Source organism: Danio rerio, chromosome 15, assembly GCF_049306965.1.
Source record: "Danio rerio strain Tuebingen ecotype United States chromosome 15, GRCz12tu, whole genome shotgun sequence".
Lineage (NCBI taxonomy): Eukaryota > Metazoa > Chordata > Actinopteri > Cypriniformes > Danionidae > Danio > Danio rerio.
Genome location: NC_133190.1, coordinates 51,955,001 through 51,976,444, shown reverse-complemented (window position 1 = coordinate 51,976,444; position 21,444 = coordinate 51,955,001). Strand labels below are relative to the sequence as shown.

Here is a 21,444-nt window from a genome sequence, read left to right as displayed (position 1 = left end):
ACTCCTGATAAAAGTCAACGTCCGCCATTCTTCAATTCTCGTACTGCTCTCCCGACAAAAATGCTGGCAGCACACACACAGCTTTTCTGTATCAGCCCTGACAAGATCGCGGGGAAAAAAACATGCAACAAACCCCGTGGATCATGGAAACAAACACATACGAGCCTTCATGAACGGCTACTGCGTGCCGTTGGTCTGTGTTTCACAGCTTGCTTGAAACTGGCAGGTCTGCCTTCTGAAAGCACGTGCTCTCATGAATAATTAAGCAGCCGGCTCTTCTCATAGGATAAGAAAACTCCGCTATGAATAATAATGAGAAACCGACGCGTCATCATTGCACTTGCAGTACTGTGCTACGTCGCCAATTTCGATCCACCCCAAAAATCATTTTAAACCCGGAAGCTGAAAATAGATGACAAAAGCTCAAAATTATCCAGTTTTCCCCACAATTAAAGCTGACAGGTGCTAACATCACATCGTCTTAACTGATGCTCAACACACACACATCTATTAATATTTTTAAAAAAGTTCTCCAGGGTGTCCTGAACCTTTAAATGTGCTTCTTGAGCTCTCAAGGTTTTGCGTATGAAACTATATTAATTAATTTGAATTAATTCTTGTTTGTTGACTCTCCATGGGAAACTTTCTTAATGCCCCAAACCACGTCACATAAACCTGCAATTGTTTTATTTAAGTTATAGATTACTAGCAATTATATCTGTAACAATTATTTACATAAAGCTTCTCATTGCCTTTGTTGCCATAGCTGATGAGTTTCAGGAACAATAAGATAGAAGAGTAAAGGATCAAGAGCCCAACTAAAGCAGCCTCTGATCTCCATGATGGTGAGGTCAAACTGGAAATCAATATAGAAATAAAAGCGCTGTTTATTATCAAATGTTTTTCAGTGGAGCTGCTGATGCTGTTTGTGGAGGTGTTTAAATCAGTTGCTTTGGTGTGAGGCTGTTGCTGTATGTGTTTATTTCTCATTCTCTCCTTCTGTGATTGTGCTCTTTAACATCATAATTTCAGAACCGTTCCGAGACCTGGCGAATCTGCATTTGACTGACTGGGTCTAAAAAACTTCTGTCCTATATAGCCTAGTGGACCGTGCATGTGCATGCTGTTACTGTGCTTCAAATGGCTTTTGGGTTTGAATCCTGCTTTGTACAAATGCTCCAAAATCAGGATTTTCTCTATTTTAATAATGCTACTGTGTTATGATGTAGTCTAGATAGGATACAGCTGCGGATACACCATCAATACAGCATCATTTGTGTAACACTGTATAGCAATAATTCATATTTTTACAGTACTGTGACGGTTGGGTTTAGCGTTTGAGTAGACTGTATTAAAATACAATAAATGAGGAATTTCATTAATAGTATAAATAAGTCTTGTCAACTTCTGACCACAACCGTGTCTGATCTAGCAACAACCCTGTTTAATGACCAAAAAAAGACATATTTATTCACAAATAGTGTTTATTCTGATGTCTGACCAATGTTGAAACAAAACAATACAAGAACAGAGCATTTCAACATAGCTGCATTTGCCTGGATTCGAATCCAGTTTCCCTGCATGATAGTCAGGAACTCTGACCGCTCTGCTATAACACTTTTAAGGTTCAAATCTACAAAGTGGGTTTAAATACCTCAATTTGCTCAATTGTTCTTTGCTGAAGCTGTTCCAGAGCAATGAATAAAAAATTACCACTAGGTGTCACTGTAGAGTTTCGAAACGTTTCAAAGCTTTGACACATTTGCTTCAACTGTTTCAGTTTCATGAAGCGTCACTTTGCCCACCACTACTGTTAAATGAAGCGAGGAGAGCAAGCTGAAGCAGGATTTCTACATCTGAAACACACATAATACAGGTCAGTCAGAAGCAGAACAGAACAGTTTACATGCAAACTCTAATTCAACACACCTGAAGCAGCTAATCAAGACATTACTATGACAGCTGACCGGGAATAAACTCAACAGAAAACACCAGTGACAGACAGAAGATCCATTAGAGAAGACTGATAACATGAACAGGAATACTTCACTCAGGTCTGGTGAAAGCAAAGACTCCTTCATTAATGAAATCACTCAACACAAGATATCCAGATTAAAGCAAAGCAGAGGTGTGTTTCACCTGTAGGGTTTCCATGCTCAGCATCACACTCCACCGCAGGTACACTCTGCAGGATTACACTGACCTGCACCGCAATCACAGCCTCTCTGAAAGCACACAATCAGATCAGAACTCTGCCTTGAAGAGTCCAGAGGAAAAGGAAATTCAGTCTCTGACCCACAACTCACAGTAGGGGGCGGTAATGCTCTGTTTAAGAATGCAAACCGCCAATAAAACAAGAAGAAGAGCTCTACCTGCTGTTTCACCCACCTGTGTGTTTCTCCTCCAGTGTTTGCTCAGTGGTTCACCTGTCCGTGTGTTCTCTCCTGCTCCTCTCGGCCGGTCAGCATCACCAGGTAAGCAGAAAGGGTTCCTCCACTATCGGTCTTTGTCAGTCACGTGCGGTTGTTGTGCGTGACGTCACACCGGCGCCATTTTTGTGGTATCGCTTCGCTTGACAACTTGAGAGAGACACATAACGCAAGAGAGATACATGCCATAACAAGGTCAATCTGGAGAAATACAAGAAAATCGAGAGCACGCGGCACCGCAATAAACTAAACAAACATGCCAGGGATCGTAATTTTGAAAAACTGACTTACATACAGGGTATAGATCCGCTTGAATTAACTGCAAACCAACGGAGTGCGCTGCTGCCGACCCCTCATTGCTGATAATAATGACATGTCATACTGTATATCATTAATGTCTTAATAAACATTGTTTTAGTTTGAACATCATTAATCCACAGTAAGTATTTGTAATTATGTATTGCATTTTTATTTTATTTTATTTCATTAGGTACATCTAATACTTACATTTACAAACTATTGGATAGATGTTTGTATCCAAAGTATTTTAAAAATATGAACAATAAATGGAATGAAAGCAACAGAACAAAAAATGTAAATATTATTATTAATTTTATTTAGTCAAATACATTAAGTTCATAGAGAACAAGATTAAATAAAATAAACATTAGATAAAATAATACACCCAAATATTAAGATATGTTGAACACAAATACAGATATTATGATAAAAGCTGAAAACCTGTAACTACTGACTTCCATTGTATTTGTTGGTTTTTCTACAATTTCAATTAGATTTTCAGCTTTCTTTATGATACCTTTATTAGTGTAAAGAGAAAAAATAAGCTCATAAAGGTTTACAACCACTTGACGGCAGGTAAATAGTAAGTGACTTTAAATATGTGGGTGAAATATTTAGTTCAAACTACTGATTGACTTATTGTTTAACTTTAAGCAAAATCACTTGTCTCAGTTCTTTAAAGGATTATTTAGTTCAAGTAATAACTGCTTACCTTGTGTTTGGTTCTGATGTACCAGTTTTGTGATTGTGAAGAACAGAAACAATAAATGAGTAAACAACACATTTTAAGTCATCCTCTATTTATTTACATTTATACAATTGATATTTTTATTCAGGCACTGAGGGAAAAGTTATTTCTGGAGGAATGCCCCATACTGTTTACATATGACAGGATGAAACATCAGCAAAACAGTCATACATACAGTGAAAGAAAACAAAGTTACAAAAATGTAAAGGAATTTTTTAAAATAATGTATCAATTATGCACAAAAACATTTATACACCTGGGCTTTTAACTCTTATTGACATCTACAGCTCTTCTACACTACAAGTGAACGTTGCTTTGTTTGACAGTTACAATCCTATGCTGTAATGTGACATCTTTACCTTAACCAGGGAGTATCATGTTTATGGCTCAGTGCTTGTTATTAAGATTTTGTGTTTTTTTTACTGTTTGGTACTTCAGCATCATTCTTGTTACAATATCCATCAGACATCCTGTATCCTTCAAGTTCACACAGCAGCTGTCAGTTTTCCTCCAACAGGTGGTTTATTTCTACACGCGTCCATACACAGTTTACATTCAGTTTGTCTCAGCTACCTCCTTAGTGTTGTGTGTCTTCTCATCAGTATCTCTCACCATCTTCAACCTCAAGTGTCTCCTTCTCAGCATGTTGGTCGTCCACATCTTCAGCTGACTGCAGTGTTGGTTTTCTTTCCCTCCTCTAAGTTTGTCTTGCAGAGTGTGCAGTGTCTGTCTGTGTAGTTTCTGTGAGGCCCAGATGTAGAGATGATGCTCAGCCTGGGTCAGTCTCCATCATCTCATATGCAGCTTGGCTGGCAATGACAAAGTTAGAAATATATATACAGCAAAAATATTACACATAGAAAGAATAAGTAAAAAATAAATGTACTATAATGCTACATGCTTATGAAAAATATGACATATTGGAGCATAAGAAACCTGAATTGAATTTTGAACTTTTAAGCATTAACTTTGTCATCCAATATATTTATATTTTTTTCTACAGTGGAAAAGAACTGGGTTTTTTAACTGCAGTTTCATGAAGTTACAGTCTGGAGATTTAAAACATTTAAGGGAATGATTTCAACAAAAAGCTATATTTGTTTTCAGAAAAAGAACAGTCGAAAATGTACTTTTTGTCAGGGAGTGAGTACATCAGCAAATCTAAGTTGTAAAAAAGTATTTTACAATATTTTTCCAATCAAATACTTTTCAATTTTAAATCCATACGAACTAAGTTGATTCGTAAATATTTAAATGCAGTTCTACCCCCACAACTAAAGTGTTACATTGAATTAATAAAATTATTTGAAGCTCAAGCAATGACAGTTGTAAAGTTACTTAATTTTTTTTCGTACTTACCTTTGTGATAATGTTAAGAGCATAAACGGAGAAATGAAGATATATTTTGCGTCTCAATGCAGCTGGTCAGGACACCCGATGCGTCTGTTGTTACTGCTACAGTCCGTCAATATCCTTTCTTCCGAGTGGGAAATTTAAAATATCTGTCGTCGTGATCATTTATTACCTTTTCGATCGTGTGATTTACTATTACGACCCTTAACACAACAAGAACGTAACACTGTACTTACTCTGCGAAAGACGCTAAAGCCACATAACAGCTCACGTTAACTCGGATACAACACAAATGGCGGCTATGTCCCATAATGCAATTCGGTGTTTACGACGGTGACGTCACCTGACAAAGACCGATTATAGATCTGCTTGATGGTATCTGAGACAGATTAAACACAGCGCTGTGGTGAATTCACCATCATTTCTCTAACACTCAGCCAACAAACAGGCCGAGAGTTATAGCTGATCACTCGCTTCACTGATCTGATCTGTAGATGAGCTGATGGAGAGAATGTGGGGATTTTATTCTTTTGCTTGTCTTCTTGCTCAGCTGTGATATTGCACCAGACAGATGCTCCTTCATCATTAACATGTTCTCAGACAAATATAAGAGTTACAGTATAAACACAAGCCTCCACAAACCAATAACCTCATTAAAGACTAATCAACAAAACTCCACATCATTTGCACAGACAATCATTTACACAAGATCATCAGACACTGGTCTTATCTGAGAGCTGGAAACAGCAGGGTTTCTGAAGGGTTTAAGACAGGGGTGTCCAAACTTTTTGGGCCGAGGGCCAGATGCAAAAAAAACAACGTTGTCGCGGGCCAAATTTTACACACATCACAATGGTTCATAAAAAAATTAAAACCGCTTTTATTCTAGCCGAAATACAACAAACAAGTCTTTCTCCAGAAGAAAAAATATTATCAGACATACTGTGAAAATGTCCTTGCTCTGTTAAACATCATTTGGGAAATATTTAAAAAAAGAAGAAATTAATCAAACAGGGGCTAATAATTCAGACTTCAACTGTGTGTATATAGATAGATAGATAGACAGACAGACAGACAGACAGACAGACAGACAGACAGACAGACAGACAGACAGACAGACAGACAGACAGACAGACAGACAGACAGACAGACAGATAGACAGATAGATAGATAGATAGATAGATAGATAGATAGATAGATAGATAGATAGATAGATAGATCATAACAAGAACTGCTGCTTAATTGAATGCATTTAATAGCGACACCCGGTGGTTATTTATTGAATTACGTTCATTTTTGTATAGCGGGCCAGATTCTATTGATATTTATAAAAAGCCTCGCGGGCCGCCACAAAACTGATTGCGGGCCGCAGATGGCCCGCGGGCCGTAGTTTGGACACGCCTGGTTTAAGATGAGGCGTTTGCAAACAACTTTCTTCTTCTGTTTACTGGTGTTTGGCAAACAGTGTAAAGGTGCAGATTCTGCCACCTACTGGACTGGAGGGTGGAGTGCAGCTTAGTTGAGGACTGGAGAGACGGGGAGGTCTAATCTGTTTCATCTCTTCTGCTCTTTCAAATATGTAATCATTGTCATTTTGCTTTTTGCTTTTCTGCAATGTAACAGTGAAAGGGTTTTCCCACCCCAATCTTTAGTGACTGAAACTGCTGGAAAATTTGTTGTTGCACATTGCATTAATATACGTGAGAGTGTTTCAGTCCACAATAACAGCTTTCATTTGTGTTTCCTCATTTTGTATGAAGTTCAGGATAAAGTTGAATGGACATTTTCTTTCCAACACACATTTCTCTGCATTTCATATAGATGTCATGCCACTTTATAACCTGTATGTTCTGCCAAATCTTCATCTTGTAGCTGATCAGTCCCTTTTTATCTGCTTTAGAGAATAAAGACCTATCAGACACATCCTAAAGCCACATCTGACTTTTTGAAAGCACAAGCGTTTCTCTCAGCTCGAGTTTTTGCAGAATGTGTAGTAATTGTGGACCGAATCTTTATCTTTATGAAATTATTGATTAAAGCTGTGGTTAAAAAAGAAAGCTTTTAATAACGCTTTAGAGAAACAGCAGCCCAGCATCAGTGTAGCATCAAAGCGTTTCCTGTAAAGCTGCTTTAAAACTGACTCAAGCTGAATGTTCAGTCCGCTACACATCGAGACTCACTGCACTGTGAAGAAATCCCTCATTTTACTGTTCATTTCCAGCAGATGGGGTACCGGGAAAAACCGTTAAATAACGGCTGTTAAATTACAGAAATGTACAGTAAAATAACCCTAACCCAGACATTAAATCACAATAATTTCCTTAAATTTAAATTTCTGGCAAATTTCTGTAATTCAACCTCTGTTATTTTACAGTAAATTCCAGTAATTTAACGGCCGTTATTTTACTTTTTTCAGTGTGGATATACTCTCTGGCAGTTTCTGACCTGTATAATAGTTAAATTCACTGAAATGGTTTGTATTGAACTAGCAGGTCATGACAGCATGCAGAATTACTGAAATCAGTTAAAGTTCCTGCGCTGACACCCCTGTTAATGTTTCTTTATAATAAACAGATTTGAGGTGCAGTATATTTGAGGACCTGTAGAAACGTCTGCAATACGCAGGTCTGTTTGTCCTACAGCACATGCACTAATGTTCACCCTCTGACAGTATTTCCTTCTGGTGTCTGCATTAAAGACACAGTTCACCCAAATCTGTCATCATTTACTCTCCCTTCACCTGTTTCAAACCTGTAGGCATTGACTTCCGTAGCATTAGCTCTTTCTACAATAGCCGTCAGTGGTTACTGGTTTAACTGAAGAAAGAAAGCTGTAATGGTCTGAGATAAACAGATAAACAGCAGTATCTGCGGTGCTGTGAGAGGCTGTGTGCTGTATCTGAAGCCTGTAGACCTGCTTTGTGGCCTCACTAAAGTTGTGGCCGACACAAGCGACTCTTACTTTATTGGACTCGTCTGTGAGAATGTTGTATCTGTCACGCTCTTCTGCTCTAATTAGTCCAGACCAACATAAAAGACCTGTGCTGGGAGAATCCTCAGAGGTCCTGAACAAACGCAACGCTTTCAGTGTGACGTCTTTCTTCTTAATGTGTTGAAACGCTTGTGTGCCGCTGAGAGAGCGCAGATGTGTTTGAGTTTCAGGAGCACAGCGACACTGCGGAGGAAGACACACACACCACAAACAGCCACAGTAATTGGTCCCACAGAAATAAGGTTTGATTCTGGGCTTTAGCCAAATCTGACCCGCAGACGCCGAGCTGCTCTCGTCATGGTCATCAAGGGGCAGCAGACGGCAATAATCTTAAAAATACGGCCTGTTTTCTGTAGTGTCACTTAAAGGACGCCAACGCACAGACAAGTCATGTGACCTTCATTTCTGCAGCGCTTTATGCAAGTGCAGAGAGAAACAGACACAAATGATCAGGTGTGGAGATCAGATACGCTGTCTGCACATGTTCCCCTCAGCTGATGGAGTATTGCGTCTCCTGCTCTCGCCGTGTGTAATTAGGGTCAGTAGATCTGCAAGACACTGACACCTGAAGCTGCTTTAAGGTTGGTTGTATTCGTGCTGTAAGACTAATGCTGGCCAGAGTTTCATTTGGACTTTTTGTAAATGAACTGACATGTTCATAATAAATCTGACTCTACTTCTGGCGATGTGTATGAAGCTGTGAATGAATGACTTTCTGCTTCATCATCTACTTCAGTTCGGGTTTAGTGTTCTGTGCTGAAGCTGAAGGTCTTTGTGAGCGGCTGGTGTCAGATTGTTCTGTAAGCGTTGGATTAGTTTGGATCATTTTTATGATCAGCTTGATGTTAGTGTTTAAAGCCTGTAAAGGTGTGCGTCAGTATGCGAAACTCTTTGCTATACTTTCTGAGTCTGTTAACAAAAATGTGAAGAGAGACAGAAAAAGAGCAATCTGCAGAGCTTTGAGGAGCTGCGGCGCTGGATGGTAAATCCCACAGAACAGCAGACGCTCCTGCAGATCCACAGCATGACAAATGAGCTCCGTCTCTGCGTTTCGCCCGCTCTCAGCTATATATCATGATCAGCGTAAACGGCCTCATAATGCCACAGCCAAGTTTGGGCTTACAGAAAGAGATTCTGCTTTTAGTGATGGTGAAATCTCAGACTATGGTTTGTGTCGTTGATCTCATACTGTTAGTCTGTGTCATTTCCTCTTGACATCATTTGCCTTAAACACACACTGTGTTCATACAGACAGAGTAATCATTCTGACAGAGTAATCATCTGTTTATGTTAATGAGCACATCGCCTGTGTGAGCTGCTGTACAGTCCGCATCACTGGGTCAGTGTCCAGAGGAATGACTGATGATGGATCAGTAAATGACCACAGATCTGATCACACAAGAGTGATGGAACAACTGAAAGACGAGTGTGGTTCTGTCTAGAGTCAAAAACACCGCCGCCTCAGGAGGATCTCCACTTTTCTCTCTCTGACACGGTTTGAGTTTGAGACCAAGAGAAGCGAGAGCTGCGATTAATATGGAGGATTCACACTGTGAGACGCCACAAACTCTTTATGAGGCAGAACAGAGAGAAGTCTTCCTCCCACAGCTTTCTCAGGAAAGTAAACATCGTAAATATTTGTAAGTCTTCATAGAAATGAGTTTGTCCTTGAAGCCATTCTTTGAGTCTTGAATTATTTACAGTGCGTCATCTCAGTTTTTACAGATCTCTGAGACGCCTCGAGGGACCTTCAGAAGAACAGTGCTTTCTCCTGCTGTCAGAGACTTCATTCAGGATGAACATCTTCGATATACATATCACAGCATCACAGGGGCTGCCGCTCAAGGGCCGATTGCTGCGTTTGTCACCGCTGCTCCTAAACTCGCGTGCTGTAGTGTTTTCAGTAGTTTACACTGTAAAGATCTCTGACTCAAAAGCTGAAGCTCTCTGTATATTTACACTGACCTAAAATGAGGAATTATTGGTCAGTCTGAACTGTAAAGGGTTTACATTAATGTGTGCATGAGAGCAGAACAGCGTGTCTTTGTAAATGAGCCAGGCCCTGTATTTTCTGCTATTATTCCTCATCACAGAGAGCTGCATCTGTCATCAATGCTGCATCTGATATTACTTTACATATGGAGTTTCATCATTTGCTCTTCAGTGTTTGGACTCTTAGCAGTGAAGATTAAACCACACTGAACTGAACTTCAGCTCTGAACACTGAACTGTACTGTTTCAACTCACTATGATCTTCTATGTGAAGCTGCTTTGACACAGTCGACATTGTAAAATTGTCATGTACATTGTCGCCTGTGGTCCTCCGCTGCTCATGCATTTGTGCTTGTATGTCTGACACTCATATAACCCAGAGCAGGCGCCTCTCGAGTTTGTTCGTGTTGGGTTGAGTTAATTGTACACTGTAAACGATTTCTTGTTAAATTAACAGTAAGTTACTGGCAACAATTATCCAGTAGCTGCTGTATTTCATAAAACAGTAACATTACTGTAATACTAATTACATTAGTATTACATTTACTGTAAAATGTAATACATCATTTTACTGTTGTTGATTTTTACTGTAACACTAATTACAGTAGTGGTGCACATACTGCAAAACTGAAAACAGTATTTTATTGTACATTTTTACCATGAAGAACTACGGTATTTTAACGTTACTTTCATTATTACTGTATAGTATTTTACAGTTATTAAATGTTATTTTATTATATTTAATAGTGCTACTTTATAATGGGTAAAAAATTTTCAAAAATTGCACAAGTGTTATTTTAACTGTTCAAGACGTACAAGAAAAATAAAGAAACTGAAACTTTAACTTCACAATAAAGGTTTATTGTGTAAACCATGCTAAAACAGTAGCAATAATTCAATATAACAGAGCAACAGAACACTAATAAACAATTGATCATTAAAACCAGTCAACAATTAATGCATCAAAAATTATTACAATTTTAAAAACAGGTGAAAATACTGCTACAAGACAGGAAATGATGAAGGCCAAATGATGTGGAAAGGGACAGTGAAAAAGGGCAGCAGCATGATGATGATCCTGCAAAAATGACAAGCGAAATCAATCACTGAAGTAAAAACTAATCATCCCTCAAACCATTTAATTCATTCAGAAACGAAACACTGCACTGCAGTTTATATATATATATATATATATATATATATATATATATATATATATATATATATATATATATATATATATACATATACATATATATATATATATATATACATATACATATATATATATATATATATATATATATATATATACATATATATATACATATATATATATATATATATATATATATAAAACAGTTTTTTAATTGTTTTTGTTGGTGAAATACAGTTTGTTGTCAATTCACAATTACACTAACGTTAATGGGGAAAAGATCAGCGGGCATTGTTCTTGAAGATCGCTAGTCAGGTGTCCACACAGGTGTGTAAAAAATAAAGTCTCATCTTAACTTAATGTCCGACTCTGTATAGCTCAAATATCTGATTCTATGATCACACAACTAGTGCTTCCACGGATTTAAGAGGGGTGAACACAGTTCATTCTCACTTTAAGACGCTACATATTTAAAATTAAATAAATAAAATAATGTAATTTAACGTGACTAATGTTAATTAAATACTTTTAGGCTTTTAACATGTATAAATCCACTTCTAACTTACAGAAAAGATTGCGTTAGAGAACATGAAAGCTGTGGGTGATTTTTTTTAAATAATGCTAATGATAAGTTACTGGTATTTGGTTTGCATAAAACAAAGTAATCACTAAGCATTCATTTTTGGCAAAATCTGCAGAGAGGCTCAGCGACACGAGGAAATGTGTTAAAGTTGAGTAGAGAACTAAAGAGCAGTCTAGCCTACTTCATGAAATATTTGTGGTAATATTCTGCTGTCAATTCGTATTACGGTATTTCAATATGCAGCAGTGATGGCATGTCAGCGAGACAAATAAACATTTTATCGAGTCATTTCATACAATTTATTTATTAATTTATTTTTTATACGAACACATCTCCAGTGACATTTCCTCAAACTAAATCATCATAACGTTACTGTGCAAAGCATCAGTAAAATGTTGAGAATAATTTAAATACTTAATTTTTTAAAACAGTCACTGCTGATTACAAACTAACATTAAAGCTAAGCTTACAGAAATCCTGTATGCATGACAATATAAAGATGTATTACTCACTGATGTCGAAGCACTTCCAGGTCATCAGAGATGTAGACAGGACAGAATATGTGCTATCAAATGAGCTCTTGTGCAGCCTTTGTTGGACATCCATGTAGTATGTTCACCCACACTGTAAGAAACAAAAACAGAAACAATTTATTAAAACGTGAGGGATAGTAAACATGTTTGGTCTACAGAGAGAAGAAAATGTTTACTTTAAGCATTGATCCTAATGAATCTATTTCTGAACTACATTTAACCTTATCACGGAAACAGCATTTTTGAGCTTTCAGACCAGGGGTGCTCAACCTTGTTTGCTTTAAATTAGAATTAAAACAATAAATCTCTATGTCAAATAAAATACTTCAGATCTAAATAAAGTAGGTGATTTTACCTAAAGGTTCCTTCCCTCCAGTTAGTTTGGCTGCAAATCCCTCCACATCTGTGCTTTATTCGGTTCTTGTCTTAAGAGTAACTGGTGTCGCATTCCGGGTCCATCACAATTTGGGCTAGAAGGACAATATGACAAAAGACAAGACACATATAAATAAAAGTCTCAGAATAAAATATTTAAAGGAATAGTTTACTATTTTGCCACTATTTACTCCACGTGTTTTAAACTAGTTTGAATTTCTGTTAAACACTAAAGCAGATATTTTGAAGAATGTTAGTAACCAGTAACTATTGACATCCATATTTGAACCAAATTTCTTTAAAACATATGAGTTTGTGTTCAACGGAACAAAATAAATATATAACTATTTTGAAACAAGTGGAGGATGCCAAAGATGCTATTATTTTCATTTTTGGGTGAACTGTCCCTTCAATTCAAGTGTCAAGCAATAGTCATAAACACTGATGTGTCGCTTGAGGAAAACTAAATCAAGTACCTTCTGTGAACAAGCAGAATCATTATGCCATTGTATTCAGTGATTATCTTTTACATTTTCCCACTATAAAACGATAGCTTCAACATGCAATCCATGTTAAAACAAAAATGAATAGCATAAAATAACATATTGAACTAAACTTACAGTTTCCAGTTCCATACGCCCAGTAAAATTGCTAATAAACAAAGACTGGTGTTTTAACACCAGATTTTTTTATCTTAGGAACTGCTGGAAGAAGAAAAAGAGGTTTTACATGAAACTCCTCACAACAAATCTGTGAACAACTTGACATTTCAAAATCTAATCAAAATGAGGAAGACATCAACATTACCTTGAATAATCAAGTGAGGAGTGATTGGTAGCATCAGTTTTTTAACATCAATTACTGTAGCTGAAAAACAGATAAATATAATAAGAGTAAAATAAGACTTAACATTAATTAATCTAAAACTATGGTACAACGATACCAATCTGTATGGGGTTAAAATACATTTGTACACAAATCATTCACTGACCCTATCAATTTCTCTTAGAATAGGATATATATATATATATATATATATATATATATATATATATATATATATATATATATATATATATATATATATATATATATATATATATATATATATATATATATATATATATATAGTGATAATGACTTTGGCTTATATCTGTGTACTCAGAACGTGCACTCACCTCAGGTACACCTGAACACCAAAAATTAAATGTACAATTAATGACACACTATAAATCAAGCTCATTAACATTATTGAGAAATAGACAATAAATATGTATTTTGTTAATATTAACCTTAGTTTAAAATAATTCAACTGCATTTAATTTTCAGCTCCATTTAATAAAACAGTTAAGACTCATTTCATTATGAGTTTAGTTTAACTTAAATAACTAACTTACAGTTGAAAAATGTTACCATAATGATAGCTTAGTCAAAATGATTATGTGAAGACCAGAGCTTACCTTAACGGTAAACGTTTAACTTTTCATGGTGACTTCGCCTTCATTTCAGTGTTGTGCTGAAATAGAGAATTCATTAATGCAGTTAAGTTACAATAAGTTAAAGTTATGTTTTTTCAGGTAACTTAACGTATGGTCAAAAACTTACTCAAGCTAAACTCACTGTATCTAATACCTCGCAAACACTACAATGACCGCCTGGCGTCTGTTATTTCTTGTTTAAAATACCATTTGTTAACGGATAGCGTGACATAACATAAGAACCTACAACTAATGTCACTTGGTTAATTCTTTTAAATTACACACACAATACACAGAAATACATACAAAACAATCCTTTAACGGACAGAATTTGACTTTAAAACACTTACCGAGGATGAATTCGCTGGATGAAAGACGACAGGTGAATTTCAAATTAGGAGAGCCGTTGCCTGCATGTCGAGTCGTGTCCGTTCGGTTCTATAAATCGGCTCCTTAGTGAACAGTAAAGAATCGAATCCGCCTAAAATTGATTCCTTTTTGTATATGATTCATTACTATTTCGTTATACTGCTTGGCCACACGCATTTATACACTAATTATACACTAATTGCATATTGCTGAATGTGCTTGTGAACACGTGTGATCAAATAGTTCCCGAGCAAACGGTTCAATTCGGTTCAATACGAGTCGCTCGAGTGCTGAACCGAACCAGTGCAAACGTGATATTGATTACAATATAGTAACATTGTTTTTTATTCACTTTACCAGCTAGATTATTACATATATCTGACCTTGACAATAAGAAATAAAGTTCGTTTGAAGTGTTTTGAGAATTAATATTTTTCTTGTTTTTCTCCCAGAATTCATTTCACATCAACAAGCAAATGGTAATGGCGGATGAGAAAGCCCAGCTAATATTATAAATATTGCGTTTAATATGTCACGAAATGAATTTTTAACAGTGTTTCATGCGAGAATGTAGTTCTTACAAACTCAAATCTGTGGTTTATTTATAGATATCATTTGTAAATTTTAAGCGTGCTTTGCCGATAGCGGAGATTCTGACCTCCAGGGTGTCCATCATCACTCATGTGTCCGGCGAAACGAGGTTATAATCGGCTAGACATGTGAGACTTGCCCCGGTCTTAGATGGCTCTATAATGAATGTGTTATGAAATTTAAATTTAGCCGTTTTTCATGCGGGAATGTAGTTGTTTTAAACTCAAGTCTGTGGTTTATTTATAGAGATGGTGCGTATTTTAAAATATTGTTTTGAAAATGCGGAGATCTGTGAACTCCATGGTGATGACGGGTGCCCTAACCTCATGAATCCGTCTAAAGCAGGCTGGTCATTTTGACATTTAAGCTGACTTTGGTTTCATGAATGAATTACTTTTGTTCCAGTTTACGTTTTGGTTAAGCACAAAGTTATGTTGATTAAAAATGATTTAATATTTTCATGTTAACCTTATAAAATTAAGGTGCAGTACACCCAAAAATGGAAAACCAGGGGACAGTTTTATGCACTGAACAGTCTGAAGAAACTGGTTAGTTTATTTTTCTTCACAAAATACTTTGTCAAAAAATAAAATAAACATAATAATAATAATATAAAGTGTGTGTAGAGTTTTTCATGGTCATTTGCAGTACTGTATTTAGATGCACAGTAACTGATTTTTTCCCAAAATTCATTGTAAAATCTGCAGTAGCATACTGTTAATCATGTTCACAGTATGGAAATGTTGAGAATACATTATCATGCTGTGAAAACAGCAATATATACAGTAACACACTGTGCACAGCTTATACAGTAAACAACTGTTGAGAAATGCAGTATAATACCGTGAAAACAACAGAAATCGTTTACAGTGTACATGTGGTTTCAGAAAGCGTTTAGAGCTGTGCGGTTTCACCTAATAGATCCCAGAACACCTCCTGAGGAGTCTGAGAGACCGGCTTCATATCCATCTTCAGTGCGTTTCAGAGAGTGCTTACACATGCCCATATCATGACCGAATCACCATATGATGAGGAAACACACACGCGTGACCAGCTGTAAACAGCACAACATGATGATCTCCTGCCGGATGGCTGAACTGTAGTTAACGGAGACGCTTCAGTAATGTGAGTGTCAGCAGCAGTGTGAACATGAGCTGATGCTCAATACTCTGTTTATTTTCTGCTCTATATTTACCACACACACTCCTCCATGAGCTGTAGACGCGCACACACACACCCTGTCTTCTAGAGAGAGTTCATTAACACATGTGTAAGTCATTTCTCTCTGTTCTTTTAAATGAAAATCCGCATCACAGATATGCTTAATGTTTAGCTGCAGGAATGCTGTTTTAGCGGACTGGAGGAGGTATAATGGAGGGTCGTGTGTGTGTGTTGGAGAGAATGGGAGTGTGTTTGAGTGTGTGTGTGAGGACAGGCAGAGCTGTACGTGTCTTTCATCATTAATGAGCTTCAGCTCCTCGTTAGATGGCAGTAAAGCGCAGAGAAACAGCAGCAGCTCTGCAGCATCCGAACACGAGCCACTGTCTTTACCGAACCGAACCAAAGCACAAAACACACACACTCGCGCGCGCGCACTTCCTCATACACACACACACACGCGCGCGCACGCACGCAGGCGCACGGGGCAGATCTGCCGAGCGGAATCAGACGAAATGAGCTGCTTGTGGATACACTCGGTCTTCATCCCGGGGTTCTTCCTCCTCTTCGGGTTTGAAGGTAAGCTTCTGCTTTACTGCTGCTCTGTGTGTGTGTGTGTGTGTGTGTGTGTGTGTGTGTGTGTGTGTGTGTGTGTGTGTGTGTGTGTGTGTGTGTGTGTGTGTGTGTGTGTGTGTGTGTGTGTGTGTGTGTGTGTGTGTACGCGCGCGCCGATGGCGGAATAAACAGAGCTCTGATAAGTTCCTCCTCTGCGCGCTGCTGATGGACGTTTCTCTCAGTTTATTGTGTATTTCTCTGCTTTCTCCGGCGTCTGCATTGCTGGACTCAGTTACTGTGAATATTCTGTGGAGATGTATGTGTGTGGGGGGGAGGAGGTGTGTGTGTGTGTGTGTGTGTGTGTGTGTGTGTGTGTGTTTTGGCCTGATGTAAGCCATGTTTCGCCGATGATTAGCCGCTTCAGCTGATGTTGTTGATTGTAGGGCCGCTTTATAGAGTGATGCAGAGCTGCACCTGATGTGTCCTTGCAGGACCTTTAACCTCTTTCTCTCTCACACACACACACACACACACACACACACACACATGCATGCACAGTGAAGCTCTCACACAGGTCCTGTTGCTGACAGGCCTCACAGCTCTGTGCTAATGTTTCTTTATTTAAGGGAAAGCAGGGGAATGTGCGGTGTGTGTTGGTGGTTTGTGCGCAGTGAGATGCCGGGCAGTAACTCTGGGTTTTTCTTTCTAATGTTATTGATGATGTTGCTTATGTCCATTAGTGCTATTGATTTGCTCTCAGGATAAAGAGGGCGCTCATTAGGATGCACAGAAACTCTGGAACCCAAAGACACTCAATTATCTCTCATTTAAATCACAGCAAGCCTTTACAATGACATTACGATAGTTATCCTTCTGCGAAGCCACCGGTACTGATTAAAGCTGGAAAATCAGTTTATTATTGTTAGCAGTAATCAGGTGACTGCCCGTTAGATGGTTTTGTATGATGTTTGCATGTGTCGATTCAAAGCATTTATTGTCATACGCGCATCAAGGAACCAGTTCCCTCTACAATGAAACTCACACTTGGCTGTTCACACACTGAATGTCACGTAAGATTTAGGGTGTCTGAATATAATTATTCAACCAAACACGCAGAGAAGAGCAGGCAAAATGAATCATAAGTATAAACTATGACATAAATCATTCAAACAGGTTTTCTATGTGTACTGTAAATGTTAAAAACTGTTCCAGCATAGCTGTCATAAGTTACTCATGAGTGATGGTCAGCGGTAACAGCAGGTACATGAGCAGTGACTGTCCTGATAAAACATGAATGGACTGAAGTGAAGCTCTCAGTCAAGTTTACAGTATTTTGTAATCTGGTTTCCACTTGATAATGAAAATGTTTATTACAAACTCTATTAATAACCCATTTGAAAAGGAGAGCAAGCGTCAGAGGTGTGTCTGATGTATTAAAATGGTTGTGTTTTCTACTTTTCTTTTTAAATACAGTTTGTTTGCTGTGCTGTGCTCCTCTCTCTCTCTCTCACGCTGCCTGATGAGGGCATTTACATTCAGACTAATACAACGATTAAAATCATACATGACTTCAGGCTTCCCTAAGTCACATCTGTGTGGATTGTGTCAAGAAATATTCCCTTGTTGATTCGATCAACTCGGTCTCTCAACATGTATAAATGTATAAATTGTTAACCTGTCTTGTGAACGACCGCGCTGATCTTAGTTTGAATTGAACACGAGCAGAGGCGAGCAGCTGTAGTGAAAGTGCCCGACCCCAATACACCAGCACCGGACGTTATTAAAACTCAGTCAGGCAGTGTAATACAGAGATACATCAGCATGCATCAAACAATCAGTAATTAAAAGGGGAAATCTAGAATAAATGTGTATTTGTGTGTTAGTCACACATCTGACGCTTGTATCTGCAGCAGCTCCACGTCCACAGCATCAAACATAGGGTTAAATTAAGCTGTCCCGGCTCTGTGTTCAGTCCATTACTGCCACTGTATCTGTATAGATGAGGGAACGGAACCAACCCCGTGACGTCAGACACAGCAATATTCCAAGATGGCGGAACCCTTGTGCTAAAAACTCTAGTAAAACATGCCCTCCTCTTCAAATGGGTTACTAATCGAGTTTGTAGAAAATATTTTCATTAAAGTGGAAATCAACTTACAAAATAGCGTAAACATGACTCTGTGTGTGTGCGTGCGTGCATGCGTGTGTGTGTGTGTGTGTGTGTGTGTGTGTGTACACACCTCTGTGTGTAAGCAGGACTATCTGAAAGAATAGTTGTGCCACATTTGGGTCTCATAGTTTGGTCTGATTAAGCGTGATCATTAGACATGTGTGATGTACGGTGGGGAATTATGCACAGGTCATGTTCCTCTCAGTCTTCACTGATCAGCATCAGATCTCCCGTGCCTGTAATAAGTATACTGTGTGTTGGATGTACATGGCACTTGTTGTGCTTGTAGACTGGTCTTTTCTTTAGCTGTTCGAGATTCATCGCGCTCCACATTTCTCCATTGTGACTGCTGTATTTGAAGATCTCTAATCAATAATCAGAGATAATCCTGTTTAAGGTTGCTCTCACATTCACATGCAGACTGAGTTGGTCGTGTGGCTGCATTTGCATGCTGTTTAGTGCTGTAGTCATTATCCATTCTGCTCATGCAGGGTTTGCGTTTGATGGGTGCCGAAGAGAACAGGGGAGGAAATGAGTTCTGCTCTGTGAGCGACTGATTCCATTTGGCCGTCCATTTATTGACTTTCTGCAGCACTCCTGTAGAGGTTACACACCCACTGATGGACAGATGCGTACAGTACAGGGTTTGGTCAGTTGGTTTGGTCAGTTGTGTACAGTACAGGGTTTGGTCAGTTGTTTGGTGAGTTGTGTACAGTACAGGGTTTGGTCAGTTGTTTGGTCAGTTGTTTGGTCAGTTGTGTACAGTACAGGGTTTGGTCAGTTGGTTTGGTCAGTTGTGTACAGTACAGGGTTTGGTCAGTTGGTTTGGTCAGTTGTTTGGTGAGTTGTGTACAGTACAGGGTTTGGTCAGTTGTTTGGTCAGTTGGTTTGGTCAGTTGTGTACAGTACAGGGTTTGGTCAGTTGGTTTGGTCAGTTGTTTGGTGAGTTGTGTACAGTACAGGGTTTGGTCAGTTGTTTGGTCAGTTGTTTGGTCAGTTGTGTACAGTACAGGGTTTGGTCAGTTGGTTGGGTCAGTTGTTTGGTCAGTTGTGTACAGTACAGGGTTTGGTCAGTTGGTTGGGTCAGTTGTGTACAGTACAGGGTTTGGTCAGTTGGTTTGGTCAGTTGTGTACAGTACAGGGTTTGGTCAGTTGGTTGGGTCAGTTGTGTACAGTACAGGGTTTGGTCAGTTGGTTTGGTCAGTTGTGTACAGTACAGGGTTTGGTCAGTTGGTTTGGTCAGTTGTGTACAGTACAGGGTTTGGTCAGTTGGTTGGGTCAGTTGTTTGGTCAGTTGTGTACAGTACAGGGTTTGGTCAGTTGGTTGGGTCAGTTGTGTACAGTACAGGGTTTGGTCAGTTGGTTTGGTCAGTTGTGTACAGTACAGGGTTTGGTCAGTTGGTTGGGTCAGTTGTGTACAGTACAGGGTTTGGTCAGTTGGTTTGGTCAGTTGTGTACAGTACAGGGTTTGGTCAGTTGGTTTGGTCAGTTGTGTACAGTACAGGGTTTGGTCAGTTGGTTGGGTCAGTTGTGTACAGCTGTATTCTGGTTCTGGTGTCTGTCTGCATCTGTTTGTTGGAGGATAATAAATAATAAAGCCAGCTGTGTTTTGCTGCAGGCTGTAGCTCAACTCTTCAACAAAATCAGTATTTTATTGCCCATACATGTTCTGCTGTGATTGACTTTGTGTTAATGCTGATATCATTTTAAGAGGGACTGCATTCATTAATGAACAGAAACAGGGCTCTACATAAAGGCTAAATTTCAGTGTAATTATTATTTATTTTGGTTCTGGTGAATTGTGAAGCCATGTGCCAGTTTTCTGCAGACGTATGATGTGTGTAATGACTGATCAGTGTGTGTGTGTGTGTGTGTGTGTGTGTGTGTGTGTGTGTGTGTGTGTGTGTGTGTGTGTATGTGTGTGAGCGTGCTGTGTTTAATTGGAGCAGCAGCTCATCTGACAGCGGCGGCTAAAGCTCAAGCTGATTTCTGTCAGGAAAGCAGAAGCGTCTGGATGGTTTACAGATGACTGACTCCTCCAGCTCACAGGTCTTATATCTGTCACTGAATGAGTTTTGTTATGAACAGATAATGTGAATACTGAAGGAGATGATCATGTGGGAATCAGTAGGGAACTGTTAGCTTAGCATTAATGCATGTGCTCCCTATAATGTGTGTGTGTGTGTGTGTGTGTGTGTGTGTGTGTGTGTGTGTGTGTGTGTGTGTGTGTGTGTGTGTGTGTGTGTGTGTGTGTGCGTGTGTGTGTGTGCGTGTGTGTGTTTGTGAAATGAACATACACCAAGCATTTCAGATTTACAGTAAATGTTTAGTCAGGGGTGTGATTAGAAGACTTTAGAATAGAGAAGATGAGACAGTGCAGTTCTGAATGAGAAATAATGCAATAATCAATATGGCTGCTTAAGCAAAGAAATCCCGCCTTCTAGTAAAAGAGCCAATCATTGATGGCGACAGGCTGATGATTCTGCAGGGGGCGGGGCTCAGGCCAGACATGTGTCTTTACAGTGTCTGCCGCTGGTTCATCACACATCGGTCTGCGAAAAGAGCTGAATCTCACTGCACACCTGCCTTAAAGACATAAGAAATGAATCTAGATAAAGTCTGACATCTCTTTTAAATGAGCCAAGTGTGTCTGAAACGCGTCT

The 21,444-nt window shown here is 38.6% G+C and overlaps 1 protein-coding gene and 2 long non-coding RNA genes across 6 annotated transcripts in view; 1 reads left to right on the top strand and 2 right to left on the bottom strand.

The window, feature by feature from the left end:
• Positions 1 to 1,742: 1,742 nt before the first annotated feature.
• The window catches only part of lsamp (limbic system associated membrane protein), a 163,815-nt gene continuing 144,113 nt past the window's right edge, over positions 1,743 to 21,444 (top strand). The window contains exon 1 of one of the 2 annotated variants that reach the window (XM_073923240.1): positions 1,743 to 2,474. In XM_073923240.1, the coding sequence (XP_073779341.1) occupies positions 2,321 to 2,474 (154 nt within the window). In that variant the 5' untranslated portion in view covers positions 1,743 to 2,320. 2 annotated transcript variants of the gene reach the window in all.
• On the bottom strand, positions 3,530 to 5,120 carry LOC141377951 (uncharacterized). Its single transcript, XR_012391165.1, has 2 exons — positions 4,837 to 5,120; positions 3,530 to 4,286 (listed from the first exon to the last, which is right to left on the bottom strand). It is a non-coding gene; the product is annotated as an uncharacterized lncRNA (long non-coding RNA).
• Positions 10,656 to 14,364, bottom strand: LOC137487690 (uncharacterized). 3 transcript variants are annotated; one of them, XR_012391185.1, is made up of 7 exons: positions 14,289 to 14,364; positions 13,921 to 13,976; positions 13,268 to 13,327; positions 13,081 to 13,164; positions 12,441 to 12,555; positions 12,065 to 12,176; positions 10,656 to 10,891 (listed from the first exon to the last, which is right to left on the bottom strand). It is a non-coding gene; the product is annotated as an uncharacterized lncRNA (long non-coding RNA). The 3 variants fall into 3 exon arrangements; XR_012391184.1 differs by having other exon boundaries at positions 13,081 to 13,161; XR_012391186.1 differs by lacking the exon at positions 13,081 to 13,164.